We start from the raw sequence: 14,790 nt of genomic DNA, 5'->3' as shown, positions 1-14,790 counted from the left end.
AAGCAATTCTTATGCCTTAGCCTCTAGAGTAGCTGGGATTATAGGCACGCACCACCATGCCCAGCCAATTTTTGTATGTTTAGTAGAGATGGGATTTCACCATGTTGGCCAGGCTGGTCTTGAATTCCTGACCTCAGGTGATCTGGCCACCTCAGTCTCCCAAAGTAGCACTTGCTTTTACATCCTTTCTTAGAGGATTTGTAGGAAATAAGAGCAGGTAGGGCTCACGCATTTGTCCTCAGGCCTCTGTTACACAAAAGGGTCTTCTCTGCCTGGAGGCCCAGAAGCCTCTTTCTCTCACTCAGGGCTGCTGAGCCTTTAGCCAGAGGACAGCTGAGCTGCAGAGTGAGGTGTGGGAGGGCAGGGCTGGAAGCTTCAGAAGAAATGCATGTGAAGAGCACTTTCTTTGGGTACATCTTCCCCTTTCTCTTCTCCCCTCCTTCCTTCTCCAGCCTCTTTAAGAACAACTAAATTCTCAAACAAGATCATTTTGCTCTCCACAAGGGACATTTGGCAATATCTATAGATACTTTTGATTGTCTGGGGGAGAGGGTGCTATGGGCATCTGGTGGGTAGAAACCAGGGATGCTGCTCAACACTTACAATGCCCAGGTCAGCCCTCACCAGTTATGTTGCCCAAAATGTCAGTAAGTGCCAAAACTATGAGCTAGGATGGAATTTCCTTTCGAAGCAGACCCTGCTTCCAGCATCCTACAGTCAGCCTTTCAGACTGGGTGTCTGCTCAGAGCAGGCGTGACCTGGATTCTACCTGTCCTGTGTCTCTAGAGTCCAGAAAGGAAGGAATCGCCCTGATTTTGACTGAGGATAGAGGCATGGATCTGGGCAATGAGTGCTGTGTGCTAGGCGGCCTGCTTGAGTCAGAGCCCAGGGCTTAAGAAACAAAGGTCATACCCCTGCCTGGGTCATTCAGCTTGACATGGAGCCCTCCTGCTTCTCAGCTACCAGGAAGGAGAGTAACTCACAACACTCATGTGACGGCAGAGCTTGGGGTGTTCCCCTTGGTCAGGAGGTAGAGGCAGTACCTTCACTCTGCCCCATGGCCTCATGTCTTCCATCCCAGCTTATTAATTTGCATTCACAGCAATCTGTCTTTCCTGAATTGCAAATATCCTAAACTTCCCAACAGCCCTGGGTTTTCTTTGCTTGTCAAGTGAGACTCTACTTATAAGACACAAATCTTAAGGCGTGGAATCCCTGACAACCTTTGGATGACACAGAAAAAGTAACACAATATGGACTGGAAATTCTCTTAGTTGTACGTTTTTCTATACTTATGAAATAAGTTTTGTTAGCTAATACAATTCTATTTCAATGATGTCTTTGAGAGGGAAGAACTAGTTTAGAGGGAATGAACAGATGAGTATGGTGAGATGGACTTGGAGGTTTATCCTTTATAACGGGGTCCCCAACCCCTTGATGGTGGATCGGTACAGGTCTGTGGTCTATTAGGAACGGGGCCACAGAGCAAGAGGTGAGCAAGGGGCAAGTGAGCATTACCGCCTGAGCTCTGCCTTCTGTCACATCAGCAGCTGCATGAGATTCTCATAGGAGCGTGAACCCTATTGTGAAATGCGCATGCAAGGGATCTAGGTTGCATGCTCCTTACGAGAGTCCAATTAATGCCTAATGATGTGAGGTGGAACAGTCTCATCCCAAAAGCATTCTCCACCCCACCCCTACCAGCCTCCGACCTTCCGTATGTGGAAAAATTGTCTTCCACGAAACGCATCACTGCTGCCAAAACGGTTGGGGACTGCTGCTCAGTAAAAATTGTTGATTAGGCCAGGCGTGGTGGCTCACACCTGTAATCCTAGCACTTTGTGAGGCCGAGGCGGGTGGATCATTTGAGGTCAGGAGTTTGAGACCAGCCTGGCCAACATGGTGAAACCCCCCCGTCTCTACTAAAAATACACAAAAAAATTAGCTGGGCGTGGTGGCGCATGCCTGTGGTCCCAGCTTCTTGGGAGGCTGGGGCAGGAGAATCGCTTGAACTTGGGAGATGGAGGTGGCAGTGGGCGGAGATCGTGCCACTGCACTCCAGCCTGGGCGACAGAGTGAGACCCTGTCTCAAGAAAAAAAAAAAAAGTTGATTAACAGTTTACATCACAATAACTAAATGAAAACAGGGGTCCTGATTTCTCTTGCTTAATCCAGTCTTTATCTCTAACTGCCCCTTATTTGATCACCATGTACTAGGAGCTCTGATGGCCAGCTCAGCTCCTAATCCTTGAGGCAACATCCTTTTTGTATTTGAACTTCAGTTCTGTCCTTGAATCCTGACTAGATATTTCTTGCCCTCTGGTCTCAGAATTCTCTTGGTTTTTATTCCTTGATCCACTTGCCAGTTTTATCACTTTACCCTTTTTCCTCATGGCTTCGCATCAAGCCATGGGTATTAGTTGACAGTGTAATTTATTAGATTCTGGTTTTGCCCAAATACTAGGCATGCTTTAATAACAACTGAACCATTTCGTTATTTGGATAGGCATGGGTACCTTATCAAGCAGATTAAAAGGATATGGTACCCGTCCTTTAGAAAAGAACAGCTAAAACCTTGTTGTGGATTATGGATTTAGCCTAAAGAAAAATAATCTGGCATAAATTAAGAGTAAGAGGGAAGATTAATAGAAATTTCACTTCACATAACTTAAAACATGGCTATTTCAATAAATGAAACTAAAGCTTCTCCTGGATCCCAGAATTCAACCTGTATTTATAAATGTAGAATGTATTTAGCTACTTTTTGGTTTAAATGAACTTCTTAGGTTAGCTTGGTAAATGCTGTAATTTTTACTATTTTCTACAAAGAAAATATTTTCTAATTTAAGTTGGAGCTATCTGTGCAGCAGTTTCTCTACAGTTGTACATAAATGTTTTTACTATGAAATGAGCTAATGTATAAAATACTGCTCTATACCATAATAAAGATAGTAATACTTGAAAAAAAAAAGTTTACATCAGTAACAGCTGATTTATCTTAATCCAAGTGCAAGGCACTGAATGAGTTGAAATGAAAAAAAAAAAAAGGTTTCTCCATCCAGATATAACCAGAATTTTACACATCTAATGCAGAATGACCACGCTCACAAGCTGGGATGGAGGCAAACCTTTTGCTTTTGAATTAAAAACCTCTTCAGGCCGGGCACGGTGGCTCACGCTTGTAATCCCAGCACTTTAGGAGGCCGAGGCGGGCGGATCACGAGGTCAGGAGATCGAGACCACGGTGAAACCCCGTCTCTACTAAAAATACAAAAAATTAGCCGGGCGTGGTGGCGGGTGCCTGTAGTCCCAGCTACTCGGAGAGGCTGAGGCAGGAGAATGGCGTGAACCCGGGAGGCGGGGCTTGCAGTGAGCCAAGATCGCGCCACTGTACTCCAGCCTGGGCGACAGAGCGAGACTCCGTCTCAAAAAAAAAAAAAACCTCTTCAAAGGGCTTCCAGCAAGAGTAGAATCCACTGCAGTTCCCCTTAGTGACTGAGATGGGGTGTGGCGGTGGCACCTGTCCTGTCCCAATGTGCCCTCTGGGGTGGCGCCTTTGAGTCTGAGGATTCAGTTTAAAGATAGTCAATAGGGTTTTCTTCTGAGTCCAAGGAGGACTCAGGTCAGTGGAAATAAGGAATGTTGCTTGCATGTGAAATGAGGTTGATAATAAATAAAGTAACTGTGTGTTGCTGTGCACTTTAGGTGGCGCCATATCTAACATGTATGCCATGATGATCGCACGCTTTAAGATGTTCCCGGAAGTCAAGGAGAAAGGAATGGCGGCTGTTCCCAGGCTCATTGCCTTCACGTCTGAGCATGTATGTGTTTCTGTTCCTTCCAAGTTTAAGGTTATGCTCCATAAAGCCTGAGTTGAAGGAATGATGGCCGGAAATGCATTATCCCCAGAGGCCCTCTTTCTGGAAGACACCTTGGGAGAGAATGGGGGAGAAAGCTGAGTGGTACTATGGGGTGTCCTCCTTGACTCTTTGAAATTCAGGAAAACCCTCAAAGATAAAGGAGCAGCCTGGGCAATATAGTGAAACCCCATCTTCACAGAAAATTAAAAAAAAATAGCCGGATGTGGTAGCACAAACCTATGATCCCAGGACGCTGAGGTAGCAGAATTACTTGAGCTCAGGAGGTTGAGACTGCAGTGAACCGTGATTGCACCACTACACTCCAGCCCGGATGAAAGAGCAAGACCCTGTCAAAAAAATAAAAAATAAAAAATAAAGGAAAATATTTTTAGCTCTAGTTCCTACCCTTCGCTTCTGTGCAATTAAGTTGCATATTAAGGGAAGGGGAGGAGGAGGGAAGGCAGAGGGACTGTGAGCTCATTTGGACCAATGATGCTAGACCCATGTAAGCAAAACTCCAGAGGAGCCTTTGATACAGTTTAAAGACTCAGCTCACTGATCTGATAGATATTCTGCCCTCATGGTGCCTTGAGTCTTTTTTTTTTTTTTTTTTTTGAGACAGTCTCACTATGTCACCCAGACTGTAGTGCAGTGGTGCAATCACAGCTCACTGCAGCCTCAGCCTCAACTTCCTAGGTTCAAGCAATCCTCCCACATCAGCCTCCTGGAGAGCTGGGACTCCAGATATGTATCACCATGGCTGACTAATTTTTCTATTTTTTATAAAGACAGGTCTTGCAGTGTTGGCTAGGCTGGTCTCAAATTCCTGGCCTCAAGTGATCCTCCCACCTCGGCCTCCCAAAATGCTGAGATTACAGGCGTGAGCCACCATCATACCCAGCCTGAACCATTTAACATTTATCTTTGGCTGACTTGACCAGAGGTTTTGTTACCATAAAGAAATAGCACCGGACCAGGCATGGTGGCTCATGCCTGTAATCCCAGCACTTTGGGAGGCTGAGGCAGGTGGATCATTTGAGGTCAGGAGTTCAAGACCAGCCTGACCAACATGGTGAAACCTCATCTCTACTAAAAATACAAAAAAATTAGCCAGGCAAGGTGGCAGGCACCTGTAATCCCAGCTACTCAGGAGGCTGAGACAGGAGAATCACTTGAATCCAGGAGGCGGAGGTTGCAGTGAGAAGAGATCGCATCACTGCACTCCAGCCTGGGCAACGGAGTGACATTCCGTTCTCAAAACAAAACAAAACAAAACCCACAAAAACAAACAAACAAAAAACCATAAGACTCTTCCTTCATGATCTCTGCCTCACAGTAGCCTGGGCTCTGGAATACAGCTGCCTCAGAGACAATCAGGAAGACCTCTGATAGCCAGGGAACTAGGAGGCAGAGAGGGAGGAAGGGCCTAGAGAGAGACTCAGGGCTCCTGTAAGGAAATGTCACTCAGGAGACGCAGGGAACCGTAGTGGGTCTCAGATCCAGATCCACCATGAAATTTTCCTGTTTCCTATTTTAAGTGAGGTATGTGTGTCTATATGTGTGTGTCTGTCTCTGTGTGTGTCTGTAGGTGTCCACGACAAGGAAACAGATTGGAATTCAGTGGATACAGTTCATTACCACAGCAGTAGCTGTGGAATTAAAGGAAACTAGCAATTCCATGTTAACAAATTATCAAAGCATCTTGTTTTCAGTCATCTTTTGGGGTTTTATTATTTTGTTAAATGTCCTTCTTCAACGTATAGGGGTCACACTGGGCAAAGACCACAGCCTAAAATTACTTAGTATTTTACCTTTCTGTTGCTGCTGGAACAAATGATCATAAACTTTGTGGCTTACAACAATATGAATTTATTATCTTATAGTTCTGGGGGGCAGAAATCTAAAATGGGAAAAGCAGGGCTGTATTCTTCCTGGAGGCTCTCTGGAAGAATCCGTTTTCTTGCTGTTTCCAGCTTCTAGAGGCCACCTACATTTTTTGGTTCATCTTCAGAACCAGCAGCATAGCATCTTTGGATCTCCCTCTTTCTCTCTCTCCCACCTCTACTTTTACCACCACATCTCTTTCCACCTGTGGCTCTCCTGCCTCTCTCTTTTGGATCTACTCAGATAATCCAGGGTAATCTCCCGTCTCAACCTTAACCTAATCACATCTGCAAAGTCGCTTTAACCATGTAAAGTAACATATTCACAGTGTTGAAGATGAGGATGTGGTTTTTGTGGCCGGGATTATCTGTTATTCAGCCCACCCTACCTAGTACCCCAGCAGGAGATAACTTTCTTTTCTCAGCTTCTCCAAGGATAGAAAAACGTGATCTATTTTTCTCCTCAATTACTCTTTTCCTGAAATGGGTTTGGACCCCTAAATAGTTACATGTTACTACACTCTCAGCCTCAAAAAGTCCATATGATCTTTTATTGGGCATCTTTTTCTTTTGGCTTCCAAGCTGTGTCCACAAGTTAAAATGAGTTTGGTCCAGCAGCAAGCCACTCTGCGCTCTCTGCTGGGCATCTCTGGTTTGGTCATGAGCTTCTCAGCCTCAGGCTTTATGTAAATTGACTGAGACTTGCCCAGAAAGATCAGGCCATGTGGTCTGAGGATCTAAAATAACAATTTTGCTCTACCTTCTTTTCCTGATAGCGTAAACTCAGTCTACTTTTTTTTTTTTTTTTTTTTTTTGAGTCAGAGTCTAGCCCTGTCACCCAGGCTGGAGTGCCATGGCGTGATCTCTGGAGTGCAGTGGTGCAATCTCGGCTCACTGCAACCTCCATCTCTGGGGTTCAAGCGATTCCTCCTGCCTCAGCCTCTGGAGTAGAGTAGCTGGGACTACAGGCACGTGCCGCCACACCTGGCTAATTTTTGTATTTTTAGTAGAGACAGGGTTTCACCATGTTGGCCACGCTGGTCTTAAACTTCTGACCTCAGGTGATCCATCCGCCTTCACCTCCCAAAGTGCTGGGATTACAGGCATGAGCCGCCACGCCCAGACTACTTCATTTCTGAGAAAGAAACACAGTTCGGCTGTATAACAACCATTTGACTCTCCCTTCTCCTTCTTGTGTCTCCATCTATGCATACAGTTGTGAAGGATCATTTGAATTACGAAGCCCTCCTAAACTACCAATAGGTTCTAACTTTGGCCTGTCATTTGGGTTATCATTGCCTTATCATTTTTGACAAATAGTTTTTCTAATATATAACACCTTATATCTGACTACTATTTGACAATTTCCAAAACACTTTGAAGATATGGAACTTTGATTCTCACAGCAACCTTATGGGACAGGTAGAACAGAGATTGTTGTCAGCATTTTACAAATGAGGAGGGTGAAATTAGCTAGGTAGGTAGAGCCAAGATCCAACTGGGTTTACTGGGTTCAAGACCAGTGAGCTCCATGCACCGACTACCACTGTAGAAACCAGATTAAAAGATTCAGCAACAGAGCTTTGTATACAACAGCTCATCAATTGACTTAACATCTTATACCTTGCCTGATCAAGTTTCCATGAGGAGCTATTTTCTTAATGTGAAATTGATGCTAATTTGTGACTCTCTCTTTCCACCAAAAACATTCTCATCATCTCATAGGGTTGTGCTGGAGGGGGTTTTCGGAGCTCATTTAAAGCCGTCCTGCATCTTCTTGAACCCTTGACCCTAACCATCCTGGACAGGTGAGCTCTTAAAAGTGAGTCCTGCCTTTGAAGCTGCAGGTTAAGAGGTAACAGGATCCCCATTGCTAGTTCCTTCTGGGCTCTAGACCTCAGACATTATTTTCAATTCATCATTTAGTGTAGCTTCCTTCTGGCTTCAGGCCAGGCCACATATTTTCTTGGTCTTTTCAGAGTTTACAATCACACTGTCTCCACCAGCTCCAGAAATAGATCTCCAGAGGCGGAAAAAAGAAAATTACCAAGTCATTTCTCAAATGCCTTTTCTCCGGCTAGACAGCATCAGTCTTGGCATGGAGGCTTCTTTCCTCAATTGCTTGGCTGGCAGGGAGAAAGGATAATGGAGGGGCTGCTGTGTTGACTCAGTGAGGAGAGGGAGGCCGTGGGTCAAGACAGACGCTGCTTTGGGTGTTCTCTCTTCATGCATTTTGAGAGGTTTCCAAGGCCGAAGACTCCTGGAAAATCAAATGAGAGCCTTATAGAACTTGTGCCTCAGTGCCTGGGACACAGAGAGCTCTGCATAAATATCAACCAACTTTAAAAACCAACAACCTTGGCCGGGTGTGGTGGCTCATGACTGTAATCCCAGCACTTTGGGAGGCCGAGGCAGAAGGATTACTTGAGGTCAGGAGTTTGAGACCAGCGTGGCCGACATGGTGAAACCCCGTCTCTACTGAAAATACAAAAATTAGCCAGGTGTGTTGGTGGGCACCTGTAATCCCAGCTACTCGGGAGGCTGAGGCAGGAGAATCACTGGAACCTGGGAGGCAGAGGTTGCAGTACACCAAGATCACACCACTGCACTCCAGACTGGGCAACAGAGTGAGTGAGACTCTGTTGGAAAAAAAGACCAAAAAAACCCACCTTGTTTTACAGATGAAGACACCAAGCCCCAGAGGTGGGGGATAATTTCCCCATGGTGTCACAGCCAGTCAATGGCAGAGCCAGTTTCGAAGCCTCAATAATTTCTCAGTAATACAACACTGCTCTTTATAAACTATTTTTTTGCACAGTGTATTTTATTGAATTGAAAAATAATTCATTTGATGTGTCATCTAAGGATAGGCTCTGGAATCAGACAAACACAGGTTGAAATATTTGGTTTTATCACGTACTAGCTGTGTGACACTGGACAAGTTACTTAATCTTGCTATGCCTCAGTTTTCTGATCTGGGAAAGGAAAGTCATATTAATGCTCTTCTCATAGGCCTGTTGGGTTCAATTAGACACCATCACTGAAGAGATTAGCATAGTGGCCAGCCCAACACTGCTCTTTCTACTACTGGGTTGGATGTCCTGAGCGCCTCTCTCTGGCTAGCTGCTCTAAATTGACTTGTAGCATCCTTTCTTAAATCCCATTTTCCCCATGTTGGTTATTCTTTTTTTGTTTGTTTGTTTGTTTTGAGATGGACTCTCTCTCTGTTACCCAGGCTGGAGTGCAATGGCGCCATCTTGGCTCACTGCAATCTCCGCCTCCTTGGTTCAAGCGATTCTTCTGCTTCAGCCTCCTGAGTAGCTGGGACTACAGGTGCATGCCACCACTCCCAGCTAATTTTTTGTATTTTTAGTAGAGACAGGGTTTCACTATGTTGGCCAGGCTGGTCTCGAACTCCTGACCTCAGGTGATCCAGCTGCCTTGGCCTTCCAAAGCTGGAATTACAGGCATGAGCCACCGTGCCCGGCCCCATGTTGGTTATTCTCATGCTAATTTCCTGATCTACTGAACCAGGTCACATTACTATCCCTTCTTCCAATCTGAGCACTGAGTTTGTAACTTGGCATGTTTAGAGCCATAGGGATGGGAACGACATTGCGAGACTCTGTGGCCTTCTGCATCCAACCAGAAACGTTCACATATTCATGAAGGGAAGAGTCATTTTGTTTTCTAAATGACCCTTCACTCTCTCTCTGTTGCACTCCACCAAAGCTACCCACTTCTTTTCTGGCCACCAACACAGACTAGACCTTCACTTATCTGATGAGGAGAGCAACCTATTAAATTTTTCTGGTTGTTTGAATCAACTGTTTTCTTGTAAAACTTGAATAAGACTAAATTGAACAACTAGTCTTTCTGTGGCAAGCATTTAAGAATTCCAATATTACTTTTCTGTAAAATATAGAATCACAAAATCTCAGAATTGAAAGTGATCTTAAATATCCTTTGGTTCAACACATCCTTTGTTGGAATCTCATCCTGTTCCCCAAATCTTCAGTCATACAAAGCCTTGGCAAAAATTAACTTGATGAGTTTTAGGTTCTCTCTTGAAAGTAGGTTTAGAGGGAAGCTAAGATCCCAGCTCAATAATTCACATCTCCAGCTCTGAATCCTTTGAAAGCCTAAACCATGAGCTCGATTCCAAATTCCTCTTATTTCTTGTGTGGCACAAGCTCGTCCAGAAATAGCTTCCACGAAACAGCATAACCTCATCTAGGAAACATATTCTTCATAGTCGTAACAGACAGTGGATCTTTAGGCAAATCACCGTAACTAATTCACTCCACTCTTCACACACCAAGCCCGGCCCACACCCACGTCCCCCGGAACCAGTTGCCAATGTTCTGCTGAGGCCCCTTGTGACTTCGACCCACTTCCGTGGGGAAGTAATTCTCAAAATTGCTCTATTTTAGTTTATTATTTTATTTTAGAGACAGGATTTCACCCTGTTACCCAGGCTGGAGTACAGTGGCACAATCATGGCTTGCTGAAGCTTCAAACTCCTGGGCTCAAACGATCCTCCTGCGTCACCTCCTAAGTAGCTGGGCCTACAGGCTTGAGCCACCACATCTTCAGAAAGATGGCTTTCTTTTCTTTTTTCTTTTTTTTTTTTTTATTTGAGATGGAGTCTCACTCTTGTCGTCCAGGCTGGAGTACAATGACACAATCTCAGCTCACTGCAACCTCTGCCTCCCGGGATCAAGCAATGGTCCTGCCTCAGTCTCCTGAGTAGCTGGGATTACAGGCGCCCACCACCACACCTGGCTAAGTTTTGTATTTTTAGTAGAGATGGGGTTTCACCATGTTGGCCAGGCTGGGCTCAAACTTCTGACCTCAGGTGACCCGCCTGCCTCAGCCTCTCAAAGTGCTGGAATTATAGGCGTGAGCCACCACACCCAGCCAGAAAGATGACTTTCACATATCATTATTGGAGAGGTTTTTAGTTTCAAAAATAGATCTCCTTTAAAAAATTCTTTTAAACAGTGACCTGTTTGGAAACAGGGCTGTTTGGGCAATTTGGAAACAGATGACTTCCACAAAATGTATTGCTCCCCCTTAGTCAGAACTGACAGTGAGTGAAATTGTGGGCTAAATCTATTAACCTTCAGCACCCCTGCTCTAGTGCTGCATTCCTACCTCCTTCTCACCTCAGGGCCCTCATCACGCCCATGTTATTTTCTCCTCTATCCAGTCCATCCAAACCTCCTCTCAGGAAAGAACCCGAAAGCCATGCTGAGATGTAAGCGATAGGTAAGACCTCCCCATTGCCTCTCCTGGGGATATTCCCATCGCACTCAGAGAGGCAAAGGCGTGAGGTGCTGAGACACAACTCAGCCACTGTGCAGAGAGATGCTTCCTTTATTCCTTCCTTCCTTTAGTACTGCAGGCGCCAGGCATTGCTTCTGGCATGGGGGAGAGAGCAGTGGGCAGAACACAGCCAGTGCCCGCTCTCAGCGAGCATCCTTTGTTCTGGGGAAGAAAGGGATGGGAAGGGGCTCCTGAGATCCCATCCACGCCAGGTGACGGATGCTCCCTTATTCCCAATGCCAGGTCAAAAGTGGCTGAACAGACTTATTGTTCTCCAGGTTAGTGATAAAGCCTGTGAGCTTTAGAATTGATGAAATGGTGACAGGCCCTGCTCTGCCACCTCCCAAGGCGTGACCCTTCGTCTCCTCCTCATCTGTAAAATGGGGATGATGATACCCAGCTTCTGTAGTTGTGGGGATGATGAAGCAAGATGATACATGGGAAGGGCAGTGCACTGTGCATGGCTCTCGGTGAGCCCCTCACAGATGACACTGTCGTTAGAAGGAGCTGAGCCCAGCCAGGAGGCGAGACAGAGGGAGCAGGGAGAGCGGAGTCGGGGCCAGTGATTTCCTTAAGAAGGACGTGCCCTTCCTCTCAAAGTGCCAGAGCAACACTCAAGGATCCACAGCCTTGGGAGAGCCTAGATCCTAGACTGCTACTTGTATAATTTTGAGATTTCCCTACATACATATATTTATTTTAAGAAGTAAAGTGAATTAGCCAGGCGCAGTGGTTCATGCCTGTAATCCCAGCACTTTGGGGGGCCGAAGCAGGTGGATCACCTGAGGTCAGGAGTTTGAGACCAGCCTGGCCAACATGGTGAGACCCCACCTCTACTAAAAATACAAAAATTAGCAGGGCGTAATGGCGGCGCCTGTAATCCCAGCTACTTGGGAGGCTGAGGCAGGAGAATCACTTGAACCCAGGAAGCAAAGGTTGCAGTGAGCTGAGATCGCACCACTGCACTTCAGGGTGACAGGGAGAGACTCCATCTCAAACACACACACGCACACACACAAAAGAAAAGAAAGGGATTGACATGAATTGTGTTTGAAAATTTCAAAATGCCACTCGAGGTAATGAGGTAGACCTGAGGACAGTATCACATTAGGTAGGAGGATGGGAGGATAAGAAGGGCTACCCTTTTCAGGGATAGCCCAAAAACTGATATGTAAGACACATCACATGCCACAGCTCCACTTCTCACATCAATTCTGCCAAGAAAGGACTTCATCATTGCACCTGAGCAAATCATGGCTCAGCATGAGAAAGTAATTTGCCTAAATAGAAGCAGGTGTCAAACCCTCATTATTGTGCCTCACATCACCTCTTTCCATTACACACTTTCATTCACTCTTCATGATCCACAAATCATAGAAATAATTGTTGTCCACAGAGCGATCAAAATGACTGAAGACATACTCAGTATTGATGTTCACATTTGTCACTGAAGATCATTCTTGGATCTCTTTTCATGTTAAACTTAACCTGGTACACATCATTCCTTTCTTCTTTTTTTTTTTTTTTTTTTTTTTGAGACGGAGTCTCGCTCTGTCACCCAGGCTGGAGTGCAGTGGCGCGATCTCGGCTCACTGCAAGCTCCGCCTCCCGGGTTCATGCCATTCTCCTGCCTCAGCCTCCCGAGTAGCTGGGACTACAGGTGCCCGCCATCACGCCCGGCTACTTTTTTGTATTTTTAGTAGAGACGGGGTTTCACCGTGTTAGCCAGGATGGTCTCGATCTCCTGACCTCGTGATCCACCCACCTCAGCCTCCCGAAGTGCTGGGATTACAGACATGAGCCACCACGCCCAGCCTCACATCATTCCTTTCATTTGACACTTATTTAGGGTACAAGCTCACAATGGGGCCACCTTGACCTACTAGTCAGAACTGAGTGTGACTAATAAGATAGCGGCTTCACAGACGTGCCTGTGTACAAATCCACATCACCTGCAAATCACACAGTCTCTAAAAATGTGTCTGAGTGGTCCCCTCCCCTCCAGATCATCATAATTAGAAACCAATGAGGTGGTCTCCCAGAGCACAAGCTTCTCTGTAAACCCGATGCTTTAGCAAGAGAATGTTCTTTCGGGCCAGTTGGTGAGCAGAAGTAAGGACAGAGGCAACCAGTCTTTCTAAGGAAGCTGTAGCTATCATTTCCCTCAAATCTTAGGGTATACTGTATAGGAGCAAGCAAATGGGGGTGTCAGAAGGGTGTGAAGGAGGAGGATGTGGTCAGAACTGCAACTGCTGAGGGATTGGCCCGGAGGGTGGAGGGGGGCGGTCAGGAAGCATGAGGAAGGGTCAAATAGGCAGATTCCAGCTCATTGATAGTCTGGGCTTCAAGATCTACTTGTTGGGGACAATATATAATGATTCCCATTCCCCACACACCCACTAATTCTACCCACAAAGGGTGTTGGAACAAAAGAATCAAGCCTGAGGACAATTGATCAATCGATGGATCTCAGAGCTGGAAGGTAGAATGCTTGATAGGATGTCAGAAGAGTTAAGAGCTAACATTTCCCAGCCAGTGTGTACTTTCTCTTTATTTGAGGTCTCTGTGTTGTTTCTTTCTTCCCTCTAGCAGCTGGCCTGGTTACGTGTACACACAGCTGCCTCCAGCTTGGGCAGGGCCCCACCTTAGGCCTTCTGGGGCAGGTGCCAAGAAGACCCCTGGTCTTGCTTTTAGAATAGGCTTTAGATTCGAGGCATTGGGGTCCATGGAGTCCACCAGAGCCACACTTCAACATTGGGATTTGTGGCCAGATAGTTATGGCAATAAATAGTGACATTTCCCTGGACTTGTTATCTGAGTATGTGGTCAACAAATTCAACAAATATTTTGTCAACTATACGCTATGACAAAGTCTTCGCCCTCATGCAGGCTGCTGTGTTCTCCTAGTGGACACACAGTGAACTAGTATTAGAAATAATGTCATGTGGTGATTAGATTAGGGTGGTAGTCAGCTACTTTACAGGATGGTCATAAAAATATCTCTGTGTGGAGGTGATATGTGAGCAGAGACCTACATCGAATGAGGGATGGAACCATGTAAGTATTTGAAGGAAGGTTTTCCAGGAAAATGAACTGCAAGTGCAAAGACTCAGAAGCGAGAACAAGTTTAGCAAGCTCACAGAAGACCAGGAAGGCCAACGCACCAGGTAGACAGATCGAGGGGAACAAAGACAGAAGATGAGGTAGGGGAGGTCGCCAGGCACTGAGGACTGTCTTAATAATCTGTGTCCTCCAAGCCCAGCAGAGGCTTGTTCCTGAAACCCTGTGATCTGTTAGGCAGTCGAATCTCAGTCTCAGTTAAATATTTGGATGAAATCAGCAATGGCTTGAAATAATTGATATGGCTTTCCAGATGGCTTGTCCCAATTCTAATAGAGGAGGAGAAACCAGCATGCCAAGATTCTAAACTAGTTTGTCTCAGAGCTTTCTATCACTCACCTTACTCTCCCACCATCTCTAAAGGAATGAGATTTACTGTCCCCATTAAAGAGTGAAGGAACTCATGCTGCACCTCCCGTCTAGGGCTAGGAGGGATGGGCGCTGCCCTCTCTAGGCTGATACGCTGCTTCTCACTCACGTGTAGCTGAATATTCTCATCCCACTCAAACCTAGAAAGACTGCCTATTTTTTAATTACAAATATTTTATAATTATAAAATCCTTTATTTGTGTATGTTTTAAGGATAAGCCGAATCATGT

The 14,790-nt window shown here is 45.6% G+C and overlaps 1 protein-coding gene across 1 annotated transcript in view; it reads left to right on the top strand.

The window, feature by feature from the left end:
• The window catches only part of GAD2 (glutamate decarboxylase 2), a 93,295-nt gene that overhangs the window by 10,988 nt on the left and 67,517 nt on the right, over positions 1–14,790 (top strand). The window contains exon 7 of the mRNA XM_003269375.3: positions 3,706–3,821. Coding sequence (XP_003269423.1) covers positions 3,706–3,821 — 116 coding nt within the window. The remainder of the gene's footprint in view (positions 1–3,705; positions 3,822–14,790) is intronic.

The sequence above is a fragment of the Nomascus leucogenys genome, chromosome 18, assembly GCF_006542625.1.
Source record: "Nomascus leucogenys isolate Asia chromosome 18, Asia_NLE_v1, whole genome shotgun sequence".
NCBI classification, from domain to species: Eukaryota; Metazoa; Chordata; class Mammalia; order Primates; family Hylobatidae; genus Nomascus; species Nomascus leucogenys.
This window is presented reverse-complemented; position numbering and strand designations above follow the sequence as displayed.